Source organism: Bombus huntii, chromosome 9 (assembly GCF_024542735.1).
Source record: "Bombus huntii isolate Logan2020A chromosome 9, iyBomHunt1.1, whole genome shotgun sequence".
Lineage (NCBI taxonomy): Eukaryota > Metazoa > Arthropoda > Insecta > Hymenoptera > Apidae > Bombus > Bombus huntii.
The window spans coordinates 12,493,318-12,516,255 of NC_066246.1; the positions used below are offsets into that span (position 1 = coordinate 12,493,318).

Consider the following 22,938-nt stretch of genomic DNA (forward strand, 5'->3'; position numbering starts at 1 on the left):
TAAAAATTCAAAGCGAATTGAATAAATAATTCCTAAAAGTTATGACAAATTTATAAGAAATTTCTTTGTTTCAATATTAACCTTCTTCTTGGCGGAAGAGGTTTCTCTTGCGCTCTGTTCTGTACTCTTTGCGTAAGAGTTTGTATGATAGAGTCAGGCAATGGTTTACTGTCTGACCTGGTAGGAGCCATAGCATAAGGAACCGACGTCCCTGTTACGTGCATTTGAGGTTTCCGCGGTGGCGATCGTTGATTCTTTTCACTAATCCTTCTTTGTTCTGCTTCCTATGCATCATACCATTTATATTTGAGATTAATAACATTTATTATGCAGGTTAATATCAATTAAGTTAAATTGACATTATTTGTTTCCTACAAAACATGATGGATTTATCATCTATTTTCAAAAGCTTATATCTTTAAATCTATTAGAATATTTCCTTACTTAAATACTTTATATTAAAATACTTCTATCTAATCACCAGGAGACATAAAAATCAGAAAATCGACAAACATAAACTTTTCATATTAGTTCCGTGTGTAAATATGTGTAATTTTGCATTATACTTTCGCGTTTCTCGTATTTCACATTATTAATATCATCAGGTGTAAATGTTTTTTTTAAATTTGATATAATAAACGATTTGATATATGACTTGATAAAATTGTGAAAATTATTCGTGTTATATCTTAAGGTAAGGGATAAATTAGCCGACTTTGCGAAAATTTGCGGCTAATTTTCCCTTCAAAGTGCTGCAAAAAAGTGAAAAATTGAAATTTCGAAAAACCCTCCCAGCGTTACCTGTAGAAAACTGTTACCTAACGAATGAATTTTGATTTTTTGATTTCAGATGATCCAGCACCAAGTTATCAAGGGCATCGCAATTTTCCGAGACACGTCCGAATAATTAGTGCCATTGCCGTATTTTTTAATATTTCTCCGTGAAAATTTTATACAATATTCTTCGAATGTCATACTTTAATGTACTATTGGTTTTAATAATGAAATTTTAACTGTGTCGTCACAAATAATTCACAAAAACATGCCTTATTTTTGTACGAATTAACCTTACCCCCCCCCCCCTAATTGTCTCTTGCGAGATATCATAAAATATTTACCTGAATAAGCCAGTGCTGGTAATTCAAATCGTGAGCGCCTCGTGGCACGTCGCTTTTCCTTCGTTGAACCCATTGATCGCCTTGAACGATTCGTGGTCGAGGAACTGCACTGAGAGCTTGCAACGTTTGCCTGCTCATCTGTTGACCACCATGGCTCGCGAGCGTCGTAACCGATGCACTGTGTCGCAAAGGAGCGTCTACTTGCTGAGGGATCGAATCTGCTGACGGAATTCTGCTGCTTCTGTTCATTTTACAATGTTATCCACACAAACTATTACTATTTCATTCGATCTTCGTTTTTATCGTTGCTTTTCTTTCTTTCAAATTTATAGAATCTGTTCAAGTGCCGAAACTTTGTACGACATTTAATCGCACGTCGTTAAGGTATTACTTTAACTTTGAATTTTATTACATTTGATCTTTAACTTCTATTGTAATATTATGTTAAGCACAGGCGATATCAACTGATCAAAGATTATGAATGACTGCTCTGCAAGCAGGGATTGTAACGATGTATCGTTCAGACAGACGAATGTTACATCAGACGCAACAAAGCGTAAAGTTTCTGCAGGAAATTAAGTGACACGATTTGTAGTGCTATATTTTATCTCTAATTTGCATTTCCTGTTAGTTACGATCTGTTCCAAACACCGACGTAACAATGTACTGTTGCAATTTGGCGAACTATCTAGAATTGAGCCTGTTCGATGTAAAGTTCCTGTCCCTCTAACAGAATGCAATTATATATCTTTAAAAATACCATTTTGGAAATATTATTATTTTGTAATTTTTACATACATTTTGAGATTGGTTACAAATCATATTGTTAATCAACTTTTAAAATGTTTTACATAAAAACTTTTCTATAGAACCAGCATAAGTAGATAAAATAATTCTTTTCTTAATGATATACATTACAATTAAATTTTAGATGATATTTACCTGATGGTAACGTCCCTTTGCCTCTGTTCTATTAAACGCAGCGGTTTGGCTGGTGGTATAGGAGGAGGTGGAGGTCTTCTTCTTTGCACGTCTTGAAGTTGAAGATTTGGCATCGACGATCTATAATTCACCGATGGTTGATTCTTGAACTGTTGGATATTGTTCGCAGATGTATGCGCGACATCTTGCAAGGATTTCCATTGTTCTTGCAATTGTTCTGCCAATTTAAGCTGCTTTTGTTCGCGATACGCCAAGTTGTTTCGTTGGCGCTTTAATTCTTCTTGTTCTAACTGCAGCAACTCCCTTTCCACTCTGAGGACTTCCTACTCAGAGAATTAATTAATTCATTATGATTTATTATTACTCTAGTTTTATTATTATTTTGTTATTAACGTGAATTCTCCTTTACAAAATGTGTACGCTTTCGAATCATCTTTTTACTTTTACTTCGTGAAGCTTAGAAAATAAAAATTGTAATTCTGCTAAATTGCCTTGTTCTTGTTAGAAGCAAGCATCGAGAAAAAACGGCAAGAGTTACAAAAGATACTGTTTCCCTTACCCCGGAAGCAAATTCGTCTTCTTCGTCGTTCAAACCAGCACCAACCAATGACGTGTTCTGCGAATCATTATCAACGATAGTCCCGTTAACGTTTACAGTGCGATATACTTAATTTACAGCATGCAGCTATTTAGTGACTTTGTGAGAATATTTAGCGTTTCTTCGCAATGAAAAATATCCTTTCTCAATATAAAATATGGTTTCATCGTTTGATAAAAAATATCGTTTCCTGTAAAAAGAACTAACAAATTCTACTATTGAGAGCGGAAATATGTTTTGAAATTATTAAATCGTAATTCTTTAATTTCAACCATGGAACTATTGCCATTAGCTCATGAGCATTAAAAAATAATATAAATAATATGTAGCCCAATTTAAGAAAAGCATATCGAAGATCTCTGGAAGAAAATGATTTCGCAAGTTTGTTATTTATCACAATGTTTCACTTCTTCTGGACAAATACATATTTTGCTCTATCAAACTTTCTTCTCCTATTCAATTCATTCAGCCAAACGGGACTCTCTGTATGTATATGTATACTAAACACTTAAAAATTATTGCAAGATACAAAACTACAAATTTTCTTTTTGAAACTGGAAATGTAACTACCTTGTACCACAAACTTAATTCCAACTCGAGTGTTCCAAAGCATCCGCACCCACATAATAAAAACACCAACAAAAAAGACATATATATATAAATAAATAAAGAATACGAAAGTAAAGACCCATACCTCTTGTTCACGAATTTGGCTCTCCATGGCCCTGATACGTTTCTCTTCTATGCGACGAGCATCAGCTACTCTTCTCTCCTCCTGGATCTCATTTTGAATCCTGAGCTGTTCCGCCTGCGCCCTCAATTCCTCTTCTTGTCTTTTCTCTTCGGCACGCTTCGCCTCTGCTTCAGCCCTCGCCGCTTCCTGTTGCCTCGCGGTCTCCTCCTGCTGTTGTTTCCGCAACGTCTCCTCCTGCTTGCGTATGTTGTCCTCGTTCTTCCTCAGTGTCTCTTCCTGTCGACGTAAGGCCGCTTCCTGGGCGCGTTCCCGTTCTAGCTGCATCTTCTCTTCTTCGAGCTCGCGCAATTTGTGCGCCAATTTCTCGCCCAAGTCACTGTGTTGTCATGAATTTCTCGGTTATTCGACTTCAAGCTTAAGTCGACTTTATTTGTGATTTTGTTCTACTTGTAAAAAGGCTTACAGGATTCGAGAGAAGGCATAGCGATAGCGACAGTCAAGCGGCAGGAAAAGACCATCAGTGTGTTCAAGGTAAAAGTGTTTTATTTCATTTCATCACCGTTTGTACATTGTACATTGATCCCGGGATACAAGTTTGTTGTAGTTCCATTATGTACATATACAAGATATGCTTAGAAATATTGGTACGTCGCACAATAGACCAAGATATGAATTTAGTAGCTCAAAAAACTTTCAGTGAAAGAAATAATTCAGTTTTCTATTCATGGATTTGAACATGTTAAAAGTAACTAGAAGAATAGAAAATTAATTCTCATGGTTCAGATTTATTGAAATATCTATGTTTTAATAATAGAAAACATTAAAACAAACAAAATTAGGAATATTGAATCTCCGAAATAATGAAAAAATGATTTAACTTTGAAATGACTAATTTTGAAATTATATTCTTAAGTCATGTTCGAAATTTCTTAGAAAATAATTTTAAGGAATCTATGATATAATGAACCTTTGTCTATTTAAATTTTTGATTCTGTTTTCTAAACCATTGAGCTACTGAATTCTGTTTATGGATTATCATGTGTCGTAGTGATCACTGAAGACGCCAGTTCATGAAAATCCTGACAGACATAGAACATTAGAATTTTTAAAAATTATCTAAATTTCTTGTAGTTTCCCTTATAATTAATAAAAAAATAAATGATAATAGTACTTTATTAAGCGATATTGACGTCTTCGGTTTCACTGGCATGCTTCCGACGGCAAGAAAAATTACAAGAATCTTCGTGCAAATATACAAGAGAGACATTAAAGAGAACCTCAAAGCACTTCCATGAAACTCAAAAGAACCGAGAAAGTAAGAATCCTTTAACTATCTGGAACTGTACATGTATAGAAAACCGATAAAGTTCAGAAACGAGTGTGTATTACATTACACTTAATCCTGAAGAGTGTACGAAGAAGAAGCGGAAAATTTACAAATTTATGTAGAGATAAGCGATATCGAGCCTAGTCGATTTTACTCTAACACCCTTCTTGACTGCAATACCCCCACACGATACAATTTTTCCCTGGATAATTCCTACCTGTTCAGCTCACGATTGTTGCCGTACCGCCACTGTTCCTCTTTTTCAAGGACCTCGATGATCTCCCTTTCTTTTTTTGTGATCTCGTCTTCTTCGGAAGAGGTGACGCTGGCGCCGAATGGCTCACTGCTTTGGCGACTATGTTGAGACATATCGGGGCTGACCGGTTGCTTCGTCCAGTCTTCGACGTGGCCCAGTTCGACCCCTGAATCTCTTTCGTGGCTGGAATCCTGCTCGTAGTTGCTGTCTGTGTCGTACGAGCGACGATGAAGCTGTTCGATGCGTCTTTCCTCCGCCAGAATCGCAGCCATGTCTGGTGGCTTTGTTAGAGTCAACTCGCGTTCCAGTTCGTCATCGTTTACCTGGAAATTGAAGCATGGCTCAGTATCGTTTGTGTGGTGGGATAGGAATTTTTTTTAGTTTGATGGAATGTGAAGTGGTTTTTAACTCTCGAAGCTTGGGCCCTGAAACAACAACGAAGGGGAGTTAAGATAGCTTTGAATGTATACACGGTCATCCATAAGTAATAGGCCATATCTTTATTTAATATAAGACGTGATAATTAGTTTGAGTTACTTAGGAAACGATTAATCGACCAAAATTTTCTACTTAGGTAAGATAATAATCTAACGATTCATAACAACTACTTCAGAGAATTAAATTATTTGAGATCTGAGAGTTAGGAGATAAATTGTTATTTGTTTGAAGTAATATAGTTTTTCGAACTGCCAAGATAACGTGTATTGTTCGAAATTTTTGGTCAATGTTACATACTAAGAATATTTTCATTATAATAAATATGTTTGTCTTAATTGTATGTTTTAATCTGTTGGATCAATCGTCAATTGTACGTTTCCTCTAAATGATAATGATATAACGAGCTATAAGCATTAAATCATTTTGATAGAACAACATAGTTTCTTCATTTACGTAATTCCTCTTTTATATTTTACCTTATGTGAAACATTACGTGTATTAGTTTTTGTAGTGTTTAATCACAACACCTACAATATTAATGGTATCGATTAGATAGCGATATCAAAAATTCTTCGACTAGTTTATAAAATCAAGCAAATAAAATAAAGACAATTTTTCATCGAACAAAAAAGTACTGAAATTATTAAGGAGACTCATTCGCAAGAAATAAACGCGTAGTAGTATCGCGGTCAACGAACGAACACGCGAGTCTCATCAGGGTAGGTTAACGCACAGCATAATTGCGAATGTGAGTTACGTAAATCCATTCACGTGCTCCAATTAATATCATTAAACGATGTTACGCCTGCGATATGATCTCTCGCAACGTTAAACACGGGTGCGCTAACGGCCGTGGAACACATCAGCTTCCGGAAACAAGTGAAAGCCACTGGAAGGAGGTGAAAAGCCGTGAGAAGAAACGAAAGTTACGATAGAGTGACGACGTTCTGTCGTGAAAAAAAATTTCGAGTCTCGTACACGCTTTTCCATGCTGAATATTTCAATATACGTCGAACGGAGAAAATCGGGAGCGATTTCATTCCACGTATTAGACACAACTGTCGCATACCCCTTCGATTCCAAGAAAATCAGAGCGCCTCGTGCGTAGTTCCTTCTTTATTCTGCGAGTAGAATTCAATCTTTTTAGAGGTTCCACTGGAAGATTTTCTTCGTCGCTGATGTCCACTGGTGGTGGTGGTGGTTTCTCTTTCGGAGGCTCCACGCTGGTTGGTGGCCCCAGAGGAAACGCCAAACCGGCGACTATTTCCTCGTCGCTTGATAAATTTAGTGGCAAAATCTGTAGAAGGAAAACTTAAAATGAAAAACACAAGAAAAATGCCATGAAGAAGACACACGATATATAACATTTTTCATTTTCCATATAAGAACGACTTTAAAATCATAATACAATCACATGAATCATATATTACGAAAACTGTTTTCATAAAATTTGGTTACGAGATTCTTCTAGAGAACAATATTTACATCAAAGATATAGATTTCAGAAATGTTGACTATTATCACTACAAACTCGCAAATCATAATCACTGTTTCATTAACATTAGAACAACTAAATCTGTCGTTACAGATTTCAAAATTCCTTTTTTTTTTACAACTATTAAAAATATGCAGAGCTCTTAACAAAATTAAATAAATTACAACTACAGTTTTTGTAAATTTAATTTAGCTTCGAAACCAAATAAAAAGAGAATTTTAGTAACGTGTAGTAAATTGATACGGCACTGAATTTTGGAATTATTCTGCTATAAGAAATAAGAAAAGCGACTTATCGTGCCCCCTCGCCCCCTTCCGTTATCTTCACATATAATATTCACGTACTATCAAACAGGTAGTTCTAGCATTAGCAATACTACGGACTTTTAAGAAGAGAAAAGAAAGCTAGCACACCACGCGATTCAAGAATAAAGAACAATTCTATGCAAATTTTTAACTTGATCCATCTACCAATCTCCAATCCAATCGATTCGAATCAGCGAAGCGAGGATTGTTAAGGAGCATCGTATCTCTTTACCTGTTTAGACATAGGCGATACAATATCGGGGCTAAGAAGGCTCATCATATCCATCTTGGTGATTTCCGGTTTGCCGAGGGTCAAGGTCGTCGGTCTTTCAGGCACAGGCACAGGCACAGGGACGTTCGCGGACGGCTCGCTTTCAGGTACATCGTGCACGTCGATCGACTCTTTGATCGAGTTTCGTGCCGGTAGCTCGTACTGCTCGATCTTCCCGTTCATCGTCACTTCCTTTTCCTCGTGCTCTTCGTGTTCGACTGGCGGGCTTGGCTGGCAAATCGCCGCTGCCTCCTCGTCGTCCGCTTTCTCGATAACGATCGGTTCCTGAAGAGACGATCTCTGCGTTATTGCTTCTGCCGTACGCGTATTTCGCAACGCTACATTCTATGCAAATCAACACCGGCGTGCTACACCCGCCGACCAGGGTTTCTCAAACTTTCACGGCTCTTTTGTCGATATAGCAAGGTATAGGGTTATTTGAGACAGTTATGTCTCAAACGCCTTCAAATCCAATGTTGAAGTTTGCACAAGATAATCAGAAGATTGTTATATGGGATGTCATTAATTCTTGACATGATTGGTATTTTAGTTGCAGGAAGAAGATATAAAAAACGAGAAAATGATTCTGATCCAAATAACCCTACTTTATGCCATATTGATTCGTTCTCAATTGATAGAAAGAATAGTGTTTGAAATGCGCGATGGCATCAATTTTACTGAAATTTTTTTACAATTTTTTTTGTGGCAAAATAGTCGAGTGATCTGATAAAGTTTTATCTATATTTGATAACCGTTTTTGCCCACATGTTATGAACTTGTGCCCGTGAAACTTTTAACCGAGTAAGATAAACTGTTATATTTACACTGTTAACTTTTTGAGGCGTGAACTGAATCTTATCAACTGATTCGTTTTAAATGATGTTCTATACAGATTGTTATTAATATTGTCTATGTTAATGTTTAGTTGCTTCTAATATGAATAGATATTACTCTTTATTGGTGTCGTGAGGATATTAAGAGAAACAAGCGTAAAACATAGCTTGAGAAACACTGGATTTCGAGCAACAGCTTCGGAGGCAACTGCAGTTTCGGATGGAAGATTATTTTGCATTCTAAGAGTATCTTTTCGCTTCTTTATTTTTTCTTCTCGTGTTCCATAGACACCGATGCACCAGCGTTCATGCATGACTATCGTAAATTTTTTTTCTTGTGAAATCCGTGCAATGGCGAACACATAGAACGATGAGTTATTCTGTTAGAACTAACAATTATGACAGACAAACAAATTCGTAACTAAATGTATACAAATTAAAAAGATATTAATTTAAAACAGATGTAAAGGTCTTTTAAACATTCATTTTCAAAACATAACACATATATATAACTATCGGTGCATATATGGTTAAAAGAAATATAAGAAAAGAAATAGAGAACAAGAAATTTCATATTATGTTATTAAAAACTCTAATAGTCACTACTAATGCAAAATTTTATAATGAATTAAAAACATATTTATAGTAAAACTCCATTTATCTGAACTAATGTCATCATAATGCCCAATCTGATTCTGATTTCAGGCCATGTGACGCATCGTTTATAGGAGTAAAAGCTTGTGTCTTAATATTTACATATTTCAGTTTAGAAAAATCCAGTTATATTAAAAAAATTGTAATTACTTTATTAATATTAATATATATAACATTAATATATTAAAAAAACGAATCTTGATTATACGAATGATAAGTAGCGAAGGAAAGGAGTACTGGTAGACTTTTATTATCCGATTGACCCAACTATCAGACCGTTTTGTCCCCCGACTCTGTCATCGTAAATCGAGTTTTACTGTAGTTATATAAAAATATAGTGCATGCATCAGTGACGAGAAGCGGTAAATGTACGCAGTTTATTATTTTGTAAGTTTTCGTGCAAATATGATGTCACGCGTTATTGCCATCGTCTAAGAAAGTGCGAACAAACAAAGATAAGACGTTTCGGCAATAATGATAACGTTTATCTAAATCTAGCCGCACAGGTAGAAACGTAACTAAGTTCGTTATTTCGATTCTCAGTTCTCAACTGGCTTCTAAAGTACAATGCGAAATATTTAACTGAAATATCAATTCCATCAGTTATACCTAATAAAGAATACGGCATTGTTTATCGACGAAGATCATCTGGAAAGAAGCTTTAACAATAAAATAATACGAAGCTAATGTAACATTATACTCAGGAATATATTTGAGAAGTACTAATCATGACTTCCAAAAAGAGAAATCCCGCGAAAAAGAATAAAAGAACCACTCGTTTTAATTGCCCTAATAACTTTGTATAATCATTTAGGAAATGATCCGACTCGAGATAAATAGCTTAAGAGAAATTGAAAGTAAAAAATGAAAGTAAGCGTGCAAACGTTTAAAAGTAAGCGTGGTTCTTCGAATACAATTTCCAGTAAACTCGAGATGAAATATATCGTATTGAAATGTCTAACGTGGAATTTTCATTGAAGATTTTGAAATTAGATAAAAATAGGAGATCTTGATAGCAAATGCTTTGTTTAATCCCGATCCTGTCAAGATAACGTACAACAGGAAACGGTTTAGAGCTGTTTGAAAGCCAACAATCAATCACATTAATCCCAGTTGTTTTCTCTTGCGAAAGAACCGTAAATGAAACAAATAAAAATGTGAACTTCTGAATGTAAATATATCCAGGATTTTGATAATTGATTTTTCTAATCAATAAATAGTTGAAAATAATGCAAGAGGTTTAAAAAGTCATCTGGTTTGCGACGAAATGAATGCTGCGATAAAGATTTTATCACGAAAAAATACCGATTTACGACTATTTGGAACGGTGTCACAGAGATAATTACTTCAAAGTGCAAAGATCGGCGAGTTTACAGTACATGGAAGACTCTAACACGCTTACGTCATCGAAGAAGAACATCTTTGGTAATTGCAAACTGATTACTAACATATTTTGTTGCTTTCTGGATGTATTTCAGGATGACCTGATACTTTATCGTGTTGTTAAAATAAAGAAACTTTATGCCAGTTACACAATTTAATTATAAAATTTATCTGTTAATAATTTCCGCTTTAATAACTATCGTACAATAAATGAAAAAACCGCAATGTGATCAAGTGCATAAATTCTACGTAACGCGCACAAAAGTGTCAAATGTGAATCTCTAGTCGATAGAATTTCTATTTAATATTTGAGGAAAACTTTTTACATCACGTTAAGAAGTGGAGAAACGAGGTTTGTGCGTTGATACGAAAACGAAGATCGGCACGAAACTAGGAAACTGATAAAATCAATTAAGCTGCAGCCATGCATAATCTCGGATCGATAGCAAATATGAGAACTAGCGATAAGCGGGATAGAACTGAATATCCGGTCGTAGAAGGTAGAAAAACACATGGTCGTATAGGGTTTATCGCTAGCTTGAACAATCGAAAATACCGTCTTACCTCTTTACAGTAGCGGATCTTAGATTTACAACACTGGCTTGAAATTACACGATGATCGTTGACGATGATGGCAGACAAAGCTAGTAAAAAATGGAACGAACTTCTAGCATTTGGTATAATTACTCTTCTCGACCATAGATGGATGGGTATGGAAACGATTTCCATTAAGTTTATCACAAGTCAAAATTCAAGCAGTCAATAAACTTTTACGAAGAGGAAAATCGAAATTAAGAAAAATAGGTGATACATATGTGGGGAAAAAGTAATTTTGTGACACACAGGAAAAGGTTTTTTTTGATTGGTTTTATACTACAGGTCAATGGTGTTTGGATATTAATAATATTACTAATTAGTGGTGTTGCTAAATAAATATCGACGTTCACGCAATTATTGCGTTTTATTTACGTATCTTTCGAAGAAAAACAATTTAAAAAAATAAAGAAACATAATGAACATTGTGATGGAACAAATGTTACTTGGAATAAAGACATTTCTAACGAAAAAATGTGCAAATGTATTAATAACTGTCAAAATAATGCATGGATAAAGGGTAAATCAGATGGTCAACAAAAAAACTTTCTCAGCGATCAAAAAATTTCACCAGATGAAATGCCACACGAATTCTTACCTCGTTTAATGCATCGATTAACGTCATAAAAAACGAAGTACGCGATGACTCAAGATATAGTAGAACGAATAATCGTAACAATTCAGGACACTTTTATCGTGACGTGGGTCAGTAATGAACGCCTTTCGTAATAATTAAATGTCACTCTGACCGATCTTCGACCCATGGTTCACGAGAACAACACATTGAACGCGTTCGTCACTTGATTGCGACTGCACGTTAAAGCTCGACGTCGTTGTTTACCGATGGCACGTATATCGCGGAGACGATAAGACGATTCTTGATTGACGAGGTTCGTCCGACGCTTGCTCTATACGAGGCTTACACACGTTCATCCTTCATTGTCGAATGAATCGAAGCCCAGTCTCGAAATGCACGACGATTGGGTTATTTCGTGAACAAATCAGTGGAACAGACAGTTTGAAAATTTATACTGTTTCCCCTTTATTTACGTTTCGAATATACTTAGCAGAATTTCCAAGTTTTATTTCGAACAATCAGGGTGACGAAGACAATGGTAAAATTGATCGGTCTGTTACACATCTTTAAATTCAATATTGATTTTTCGGCAGTTTACCGTTTCTCTCGAAAGGCATTCGATAACGATTATCGCGTATTCGTCGAAGCGAAATCAAGATAGTTTGAAGCAAAAATGGATACGTCAATTTTCTTTATTTCTACGAAAGATTTCATGGATTAAATATCACATGTTTCATGGCTGATATATTGTCAAGAGATAGATATTTAAATCTTGGCAGCTTTGACTCATTCGTGCTTCAAAATCCTTTATCAAGGAAATTTGTATATCCTTGGTTACGATGAAAACACGACACGACAAATTTCTCTGCCCACTGAATTTTATATTTCATTAACCGCATACGCCTCCCCCAAGCGTTACAATCGATCGTTATCCACTATATAGTGCGCGCCGAATGTCGACAAGTCGTATTTTAAGATCGATTACAAGTTAATCTAAAACGAAGTCTTATTCTTATCGTGTTAGAATATTTTGAAATAGTACCTATCTAGGATTCGTTTTCATTCATTGGTTCTTTATTTTATGGATAATATTAAATAGTTTAATAATGTTAAGAATATTATCAATACTGTTTAGAGTCACACCAAAATTTTTTTATCGCTTAGAATATTTTACGATTTTTGTTACGACAGCGATCGATCGCATTTAGGCATCGGTATTTAGGTCCAAAATGTATTCCCTGTTTGATTAAGCCACTACGTTTTCCGCGATTATCGACGTTTGTACGAATTAGTACAACGTTTACCTCCGGCTAGTACGTGTTTCTGGTTACCTGTTCTAATTCTACTCGATACTGGGGGGTTATTATATACGTTTTGCTCCTGCGTCGTCTATTTACATCGTTAACTATGGTCTCACGCCTTCGTTTCCAGCGAGATTTGTGCGTAATGGCGGATAATAAATACGTGTGGAAGCGATAGGCGAAGACGGGTTAATATTATCCGGGAGTTCTAAGTGGCAGGATTCAGTTTCCTGATCTTGATAAATCCCAGACGCGAATACGGCTTCCCAGTATTTCATCGAATCAAAACGCGTTCCGTTTTAAACGATTATCTCATATAGTGTATATCATATGTATATGAGTAGTTACCATAGAAACGATCGAGGCACGATAATGGAATTGTTCAGCTAGATACCATATAAGCTCATGAGAGTAACATTCGTTAGAAACTCTTTTTTACTATTTCGTAGTTTCAAACTCTGAATAATCTCTGAATCCTTTCGCTTTTCTCTTTAATTATCGATAAGCGGTCGTGTAGCGATTCCCGCCACTTGAACGCCCGATTCTAAAGCCCATTCTTATGTACAAGATCTAAATGGAAGTTAGACGAAGCTAGGTCTAACGATAAGGGCGAGATAGAGACAATAGTGCTACGCGAGGATAGTCATAAAGACGAACGAATTTTCTCGTTTCCTCTTTTAAGACTTTCTCGAGGGGCTGCTAGATTGCTGATCGATCCTAACCTCAGTCGCTGAGCTCGGCTTCTCATTGACGCGATCCACGGTGATGAATGGCGTCACTGGAGATGTCGTAGGTGTCTTGCCCTGAGGTACCACCACCTTTTCGCAAATTTCCATCACCGTTCGGCGTTTTTCTGCAGGCAGTGTCTCTTCACCCACCGTCACCTGGTGTTTCGTGCTGAACGTTGGGGACGAAATATGTTTCGTGCTGAAGGATGTCAATGGTGTTTGTTCGAGATTCGAGGATGGTGACAGGGGGATATTCGAGTTACACGATACATTAGAACCAACAGGGATTGGTATCTCTGATGCTTTTGGAAATTGTGGACAAGACAACTGATTGGTTGGACTCTTAACGTTTGACGTTCTAGCTTTTAATGATGGTGTTTTAGAGGAGGATGGTGAAATGGGCGGACTCAGAGAGGAGGTAGAACTGGTGGGGGATGATTTAGTGCCTATCGTTTTTCGAGGAAGCGGAGTGGGAATCTTTGATGCTGCCCGTGGAGACGTGACTGGTGTCGTTATAGTTTTTGGAACTTCTTTCGCGATACAGTTCGAAGCTGAGGTAGCGTTAGATTCTAATTGAAGGTTCGTTGGAACGGCTGCCACTCTAACAGGTGACAATGAACAAGTGTCTATAACGGTAGAGTCTAATGATACTGGAGACGAAGCCGTAACTTTGGTTGAATCCTCTTTTGAGGCACCCTGAACCTTTTCGTCGACACCGAATTTCGGATCCTGCTCGTCCGCGCAAAGTTTGCTGCTGCACGCGACAGAGTTCGATTCTTTAGCGGGCAGAGAATCTGTTTTAGTTTCTAAATGTTCTTTGGGGCCAGGCAACTTTGGTTTGGGAAGCATATCAGGAGGTGATCGTCGCGGAGGTACTTTGGGACTTTGATACACGATCGGGCGACTCGTAGCAGGATAGGAACGAAGTGTACTAGAGTTAGTAACTTCTATGTGTGCCTGCGATTGTGATTTGTTAGTCGACAGTTCCCCAGAAGTGTCAGCAGTACCCTAGAGAACCAAAGAGTTATTGGATAGATCGTACTACCTGCCATCCCGTTACCAAACAACAAGAATAGTAGATTATCACTCAAAGTCACGATTGTTAAAAAATGTTTTAGGTGCGGTCGTCAAGTAATAGCTTGTTTGAAGTCATTTGAAATTATGACGGAATATAATGATAAAATATAAATCATGATATTCATATGACGAAGAAATTATACGCTACTAATATATAATCGATTTTATTAAAATATGGATGGAATTTAAAATTCATGATCTTTACTTTGCAGCAATTCTTCTCAACAAGAGTATACGTTTCATTTTCGAATTTACGTGTGAAACATAGTGGTAGATATAATTTCTAATCTAAACTGAGATGTTACTTGACGCCCGTCCTTTACGACCTAAACCGACCCGAATACTTAATCTTAACATCTACGCGATTACTCGATACTCGGTAACATAGAAAATAAATTTCGCGAACGGCAAGCAAACTCAACTTGTACCCCACTCAATAGACTCTCACTTTTACATACGTCAGCCAAGTAGATATAACGACAACTAAAAGTAGATTTACCCAGTAGAGAAACCGCCATGCAACACCGTAGTTACGCCTTACCTTCTTTGTTACTACTGCGTCAGGTTGGCTGGCAGAAGTCGTCGAGATTTCGTTCACAGATACAGCGGCGCTTTGTTGTTCAACGACAGTTACGTGCGTTGTCTCGACGTCGCGAGGTTCCTCCGGTTTCTCCTCGATCACCTCCTGTCGCTCGATAATCGTGTTGGCGTGCACGATGTCTTCATCGACTGGTTCGTCCGCTTGACTCACGGAGCAGCTGACGTCAGCCGTGTGGATCCCTGAATCTTCGCGATCGGTATCGTTCAACAATTCGGCGGATGACGACGACGCCGGATAACGTCTGCCGTAATCGAGTTCCTCCAAGCTTTGCACTCTTTCGAACGTGTCGGGACCGCTGGAAGCGTCCGCGTCCAGAGAATCCAGGCTTCTATGGAAGGCGGCTCTTGGCACGCGATACTCTGAGTCAGGCGACGAGCTTCTCTCACTAGGAGTCGAGGTATCGATTCTGTTCTCTTGATCCCGGAAGCACAACGAGTGCTTTCCAACGGAGGATGATCTCTTATCGGCTGATTCTTTGCTCCTGGTCGCGTCCAAGGCGCTCAAACGATCCTTTATCGATCTGGCGGACAGCTCGCCATTGTGTCGTAACTCGTGAGCGGTACTGCCAGGTGCCGATGACTCGTCGCTGCTGCTGTATTTTTCCAAAGTGGACAATCTATCCCGTAGCGGTCTGACTGTCTCCAATTCTTCGGTGCTCAGCTTACGATACGCAGAACTTTTGTTCTCTCTTTCCGACGTCTGCTTCTCCAGATGAGATAATCTTTCACGGATCGAGCTCATGTCACCGGACAGTCTGTTTAACGCTTTATTCGCGATTTTGTCGATATGCTCCGACTCGTGTTTCTGTTTTTCTAGGTTCGATAGTCGTTCCTTGATAGATTTCGTGCCCGTAAAATCTCCGGAGAGCCTATTGTTCGTTTTGTTCTCGTTGTTTTTCTGCGAGGCTTTCTCGAAGATCTCTCGCCTCTTCAGGATATCGACCTTCACCACCGGTATGGTGGATTTACCTTCGTCGTTTAAACTCGTCTTTGAACCATTCGTTGATGTCTTGGTGCTGTCGAGTTTTGAGTCCAGGTTGACCAATGATCGCCTTGGTATATTTTGAGACACTCGAGACACGTAACCGCGAATCGCACCCTCGTACGTATATTCCTCTGGTTCTGGGGAGCTGATCGTCGCTGTTGTCGCTGAATCGTACTCCTGATTGTTGTGACTATGGTTGCTGCTGTGAAACCCGTTCCCGAATGGTTTCTTCGTCGTCGTCGTCGTCGTTGTCGCTGACGTCGTTGTCGCTGATGATGTGATGTCATTGTGGATCACGCTCTCACTTGCCACGTTGTCCACGTCCGAGTGATTCTTCTCTATTTCGCTATCTCTGTCGCTCTGGAAATGTTTGTCAAGTTTTTGGTTTTATGTGGAAATAAGAGTAATTATTGTAAAGAGTAGGCTGCGAGAATTTTCGCGTTGAGGAAAATTGCTTTTTAGTCAGGCTAAATTCTTTCTTCACTGAAGTTTTTATAAATATCCTAACACTTACGAACGAGATGCAGCTAGATAAGTATTGATTAGAAGCATTTTTTATACATTTTTTTTAAATAAGAGATATACGAAGTTGAATTGTATTTTATATAATATTGATAAATATATGATTTTTACCAAGACACTGTGCGTGTCATCATGCGTATCGCCGCTAACCGAGCTCTTTCCGCTGCTGGTTCCTATACCAAGGTCACTCAGATCATTGGCGTCTTCCTCGTGGTACATGGCCAAGCTGATGCTCAGTTTTCGACCCCTACTGCCTCTCTCTTCCATCATTTCTGAGAAAGTCTTGCTCCGACGACGCTGTCGATCGTGTTCCTCTAGTTCGAGTTTCTTAACCTCGACCACACGCTCAATGATGTGTTCCTGACGCTTCCTTCGACTACTCTTCCAATTGTCCAGATTCTGAACACACCATAGAAGTAATGATTTAATACTTAAAGATATTTGAAAATATCCAATAAATCTTCATTCTTAGTGTAGGCATTTTCATTCTTTGTTTTTATTATGAAATGATCTTACCGATTGCCAATCCTCGGGATCATCGCGAACTTCTTGTTTTATTTTCTTCACTTCTTGGACTTTTTGCAATTGTTCTTGAGCTGTACGATATAAAGAGCATGGTCCAACTTTAACAAACTGAAGAGGGTTGGTCGCTTGCTTAGGAGGCGTTTTCAGGGTCGTTTTTAATTTTGGCGGCTCATGTGTGATCTGAAATAATAAATATACTAAATATATTTGTTTTCGAATTTTATAAAGATTTCTAAGAAAAATCCAAATTTAACGAGAAAAACGTTCTGTTTTCAGGTGACGAACACGCTTGAAACTTGCTTAACCATAGAAGTTTCTTGAACAAGGGGGTGTAGTCCTTATAAAGTGCAACGACCGATCATCGTTTCAAGGATCACTTCAGAAAGAGTGAATCAAATCGGGTCATTGATCGATGAGTGAGGGAAAGCATATGGTGACGAGACGAAGACAGAAATACTTATATAGATATATGGATGTAATCAATTTTATGGAATAAAATAATAATTAAGTGACACTTAAAATTAATAAGTATTACTATAATAATGAAATAATTTTCAAAATTAACGCAAATCTTTATTGCACATTAATTAATTTGAATTAACTGCAAAGTTTTCGAGAAATGATCTAAACTCTTAAGAAAAGATGGGGAAGGATATTAAGTAGAAGATAAAAGAGATGAAAGGAGAGCGGAAGTGTATAATAAGAATAAAAATAAAAATACGTAGGATAGAAGGGGAAAAGTAATCAGTTTCTAGTTTAAAGTCGATAGCCAAGCAAAAACGCTTGTTATGGCGTCGTTGACTAACCGGAAGCGGAATCACGCTCCTATGGTACGAAGGCTTTTCAGAAGCGAACATCGTTGCGATCCGCTGTGCGACAGTTGGCGATTGTCGAGCGGACTCTCGGAAAATTGTGTTCCTTTGTCTGTTTAACTCTTTCATATGCTATGAATCCGATGTGAACGTTAGAAGTGACGTTACAATTAATGGTTTTTAACTCGTGTACAGCTTTTTTCGTATTTGAGCGAGACGCGTTAAAATATCTTCCTTTCTAAATTATCACTTTTTTAATACCATACTTAATAATACTATAGTTAATGAAACTTATATTTTTTGAAATCATCAAATAACGTTAATAAAAAATAATGTTTATAATAATTTCTCTCATTTTTGAAAGTATACAATTTATAATACCATATTTCGTTTTTTAACATTTATTCTATATTCTTTTAGATAAAAATGTGACACGAAATAATCCCATAACAAATCTCTAATTATAATTTCTCGAATTGTATTTATAAAAATACAAAACAGGAATATTTTTATATTTTGTTGAACGAGACGAGTTAGTAAAGATAAACAAACCGTGATTGTTACGACTGCAGCTATTGGCTGCCAACTAGTAACAATCGAATATCTTCAGTATATCACTAGTATCACTAATCGACAGCCAATAGCTACAGTCATAGCAATCATGTCTTGACTACCTTTATTAATTTGTCTTGTTAGACGGATTATAATTTAAATAATTAAGAAAGTTAGGAAAGCCTTTCAATTCGAACACGTGAACACGTCCAATCCTCCACTAAGTTTACAATTTTCTACTTTATTCGAAACCAAGTAGGAAACAAAAATCTCGACACTTCCATTTGTGCCTTCATCGAGAGAAAATGGAACGCTATTTCCTAAAGCATTCATCTCGCCACCCCCTAACGTTTTTTTGTCGGTCGCTTCCTGCGGAAACGACAACCGTAGAAAGGATATATACTTACCATCCTCTCGTTTCGCCGCTCTGTGGCGGCGGTCTGCGAGGCAGGCATCCTTCGTTCCTTCCTCCTTCTCTCTCTTCTTTAGGGGAGCTCCTCCTCTTCAGTGTAGGACGACTGCTCGCGCGGTCGGGCCCATCCTACGCCTCGTCCCTGGAACCGATCAACAGGAAATCTTATTAACTGACGAACTAACGGGAAACGGACGTCTCGCGGTGGCAGAACGCCGTTCAATCCGAGAAACGGCGACGCGGCGCGACGTTCTTGAATGCTATCTGATTTCGCGGCTGGCGAATGGAGCTGTTCGGTAGGCGAACGTAGACATTGTCGAAGGGTAAAATCGATATGGTAGTGAGAATGAACACGGCTGGAGATGAATAACGTGGTTGCAGTTATTTATTGAGCCAGGATTTGCAGATATGTATAGCGTTCTGCAAAAGTCTTGAGCTATCTATATTGTCATGACATCTAAATCATATTTTTAGAAAGTATTTTCACACAGCGTTATATAAGAACAAACCTTTGAACTATTTCTTAATACTATTTATTTGTAACTTAGTCTTAGATTATACATTTTTTATATATATTTCAATGAATTCTAAATTACTTTGTATTTATGGTGGAGTTATGTTACACTTGTGTTGCATGTTCGATTATTATTTTATTGTAGCAGAATTTTTTCTGAGTAGAAATGGAAGAAGCTTGTTACGACGAAATGAAGATTAAAGAATGTATAAATAATTATTACAAGGCATGAACAGTGACTATACTTGTGTCATGTCTCGTAATTAATGACAAAACAATTCTCTTTTGTGTTGCAAATATTTTTATAACATGAATAGATATAGCGTAAGAATAATACATTCATAATGTATAAATCGTAAATTTTTCGATTATTTTGGTTTCCTTTTTTATAGAAAATTAGCTTATTGATTTTGAATTATCCCAAATATAAGTTGCTGGTTTTAATTCTTGTGTAGATTATTTTGTTGAAAAATATTCGGGACGTACTACAATACTGAACTGAAATATTTTTCCAACTACCTCTTTAGACTCTTCAACTGAAATTGAAAAAAGCTGAGTGAAACCAAGGGAATAAATTTCTCAAAAAGGTACGCGACAAAGAGAGCAATTAGTCTCGAAGAAAACCCGAGCAATTGTAGGTTGGAGACAAAACTCAGAAGGGACAAAGTATCGAGATGGTGGACAATGGAAATTGAAAGGAGCTCCTTTACAATAGATGAAAGGCTTGGGATGAAAACAACCGGGTACAATGGACGAGCGCATGAAACCAGATAATGAAGAAGAACGAAAGAAGAAAGTCTTCATAGAAAGATGATAATATCTTGTTGTGTGTTATAAATCGATATAAAAACTGATATAGTGATTTCAGATAATATTCGAGCATTTATCACTATTCGAAGATTTTTAAGAGTACAACATTATGTGTGCTATAAGAAACTTTTTGAAATGTCATTATGTCTGTAATGAAATATGTGTATCGTAATTAAATTGGTAAAAGAAGCAAATCCGAAATGCGTGATTTATTTCCTGATTTGTTTCGTGATGTATTTCAAAATATTTTGTATAATATATTTATAAAAAGTTTCAATAAGTATCCAAATGCTTCAGGCTTTAGGGCTTGTATCGAGCTCTAAGATCATCAACAGTATTCAATAAAATAATGATGATTTGCTTAATTATCTAATATGAAAAAGAGAATCATCAGAGAAAGGGGAAAGAGGTAGAAACTCGAAGAGATTTAAATTCTGAACCTTAAGCAACCCTGTAAAGAAATGTTTGAAGTTTTTATTCGGACACCGTGAAACTGGACGAAGATCAAACTAGGGAAATAATCCTTGTTGCAGGATTCCCTTGGAAGGGAAAATAAACCGAGAGTAAAGAGAAAAACAGGAGAGATCATGTTAAACTGGTTCAGATCCAGCGTAGGACGATATTAAAGATTCGTTCGATCCGGGAAAATCAAGCAATAGGAAAGATTATTTTATCAGAAGAGAGCAGAAAGTCGCTTTTGCCTGCTCCACTAATGAACTGATTAATTTAGCATGTATTTACGCAAGACAACATCGAAACTATAATTAACAGGAGCGACTTCAACGATTCCTTTGCTACATCGATTTTATAGCAGCCGGTCGATATTGATAACAAGCAAGAGAAATGAAACGAGATCAAAATTTATTTAATCTTATTCTCATTATTCATTTGCAACATGAATGCATTATTATAACACTCCTTGATTATTACAACACTCCATTGACCAAAGCAATGATGGAATATTGAAATACCGATTAATGTAAAAATTGACGATGATCCTGAAAAAGATTGATAGATACAAGAATAGAAACGGTAAGAAATTGTTACATTTTTATGTAAAAATAAAGGATACTCTTTTATATAAAAACAAAGCTATTTAATTATTCCAGAAAATTGAATTATTTTACATGAGTAGTTTTGAATAATCAATGCTCTATTATATACAATATATATGCTCTATTAATTTCTATTTTCTTAAATCGTCGAAACAAAAATTTTTACGATAAGAGCAATGAAGTTTCTATAAAGAAGCATCATTTTGTACGCCAATATATTTCTTCCGGCTCTTATTTCACTAGACATATCGTTCGACGAGCAAATATTATTGCAGGGCAGCTATGTTTGCACGACGCATCCGTTGCGAACGTTCTATTTCCGACGCAACCTCAGCTTTCTCGATCAGCTGAAAGCATTTCAAGGCTGTTGATTTTTCGTCTCGCGAAAAAAGGAATCGAGTCTACTTCGTTCTCTGACCATCAGTAAAAAGATCAGAAATAAAGAAAATCAGGTGAAAATAAAACGATACGAGAAGAAAAATTTCTTACTATATTTGTTGTTACGTACTGTGATCCCATCAGCCAATGAAAATAAAAATTGTAACATATTTCATAAAGGGAAAATGTTGAAACGAAGCAAAATTTTAGCTTGTAATATTTTACATTTTCTAAAAAGTATAATGAATCACAAGTATAAGACAGGATATCAAAGCATTGTTGTAAAACAATAACGAAAATTGTTACAATAAGAAAACTAAGTAGTAATGAAATTATACTCCGCAAGTCATTACAAAAGGAGTTCCATAAAGTTAATACAGTTCATACTACGTTTACGTAATAGTACTCGGACGCACAATCGAAACAAGGTATCTACGCAATACTGATGATATACAACGCAAGGAAATACCTTTTTACCTGTATGTATTAAGCTTAGTTATTTATTAAAAGAAAATGTCTTTCAATCTACTGATATGACAAATTATGTCCGGTGGAAAATTGCAAAAACGCTTGATCAATATGTAATAACCAGGAAATTAAGAAAACTCAGGAGGCATACCATGAATAATCGGTAATAGGCTTCAAGCAGCGGTTCGCTAATCGTTGAGAACCAGAATATGCAAAATCATGTGTAATCGTATGCGAGTTTATTTATTCATGTAGAGGAGTGGTCATTACGAGAAGCGTGTGTTGTGGGAATGGAAAAATGTGGCCACACCCCTAATTGTTTCATTTGTTCGGGAATGATATCGACGTTTCCACCATAAATCTCTCACTTTTTCATTATAATTTTCCCATCCGTACTTTGCGTCACATTCCAGTCTTAAGCTCTACGGAAATACGAACTAATATTCGATAATTTATCTTTCTATTCAATTTAATATTGTAATTGGTTTTAGCTTACCTTTTACTTTCTCATAATTAATTAATTATTCTATAATATTAAATACATGTAGTACAATATTATATCTTCATAATAAATTAATATATCATTAATTACATTATAATATTGTTTTCTATTGTAAAATATGAAATTGAAGAAAACGATGAAACTGGAAAGTCTAGCTTTTTCATTTGATGTATAAGTTGGTTTACTATTGTTTTTCTTCATTTGGTCCATTC

The 22,938-nt window shown here is 36.6% G+C and overlaps 1 protein-coding gene across 6 annotated transcripts in view; it reads right to left on the bottom strand.

The window, feature by feature from the left end:
• The window catches only part of LOC126869706 (LIM domain only protein 7), a 156,447-nt gene that overhangs the window by 1,918 nt on the left and 131,591 nt on the right, over positions 1-22,938 (bottom strand). For 4 of the 6 annotated variants that reach the window (XM_050626578.1, XM_050626581.1, XM_050626579.1 and 1 more), the window contains 13 exons: positions 18,995-19,141; positions 17,215-17,403; positions 16,810-17,097; positions 15,133-16,536; positions 13,509-14,522; positions 7,406-7,729; positions 6,443-6,670; positions 4,897-5,258; positions 3,353-3,728; positions 2,620-2,676; positions 2,061-2,383; positions 1,119-1,359; positions 82-284 (listed from right to left, as the gene is read on the bottom strand). In XM_050626578.1, coding sequence (XP_050482535.1) covers positions 82-284; positions 1,119-1,359; positions 2,061-2,383; positions 2,620-2,676; positions 3,353-3,728; positions 4,897-5,258; positions 6,443-6,670; positions 7,406-7,729; positions 13,509-14,522; positions 15,133-16,536; positions 16,810-17,097; positions 17,215-17,403; positions 18,995-19,042 — 5,057 coding nt within the window. In that variant the 5' untranslated portion in view covers positions 19,043-19,141. The remainder of the gene's footprint in view (positions 1-81; positions 285-1,118; positions 1,360-2,060; positions 2,384-2,619; positions 2,677-3,352; positions 3,729-4,896; positions 5,259-6,442; positions 6,671-7,405; positions 7,730-13,508; positions 14,523-15,132; positions 16,537-16,809; positions 17,098-17,214; positions 17,404-18,994; positions 19,142-22,938) is intronic. The other 2 variants (XM_050626582.1, XM_050626583.1) reach the window with 2 other exon arrangements.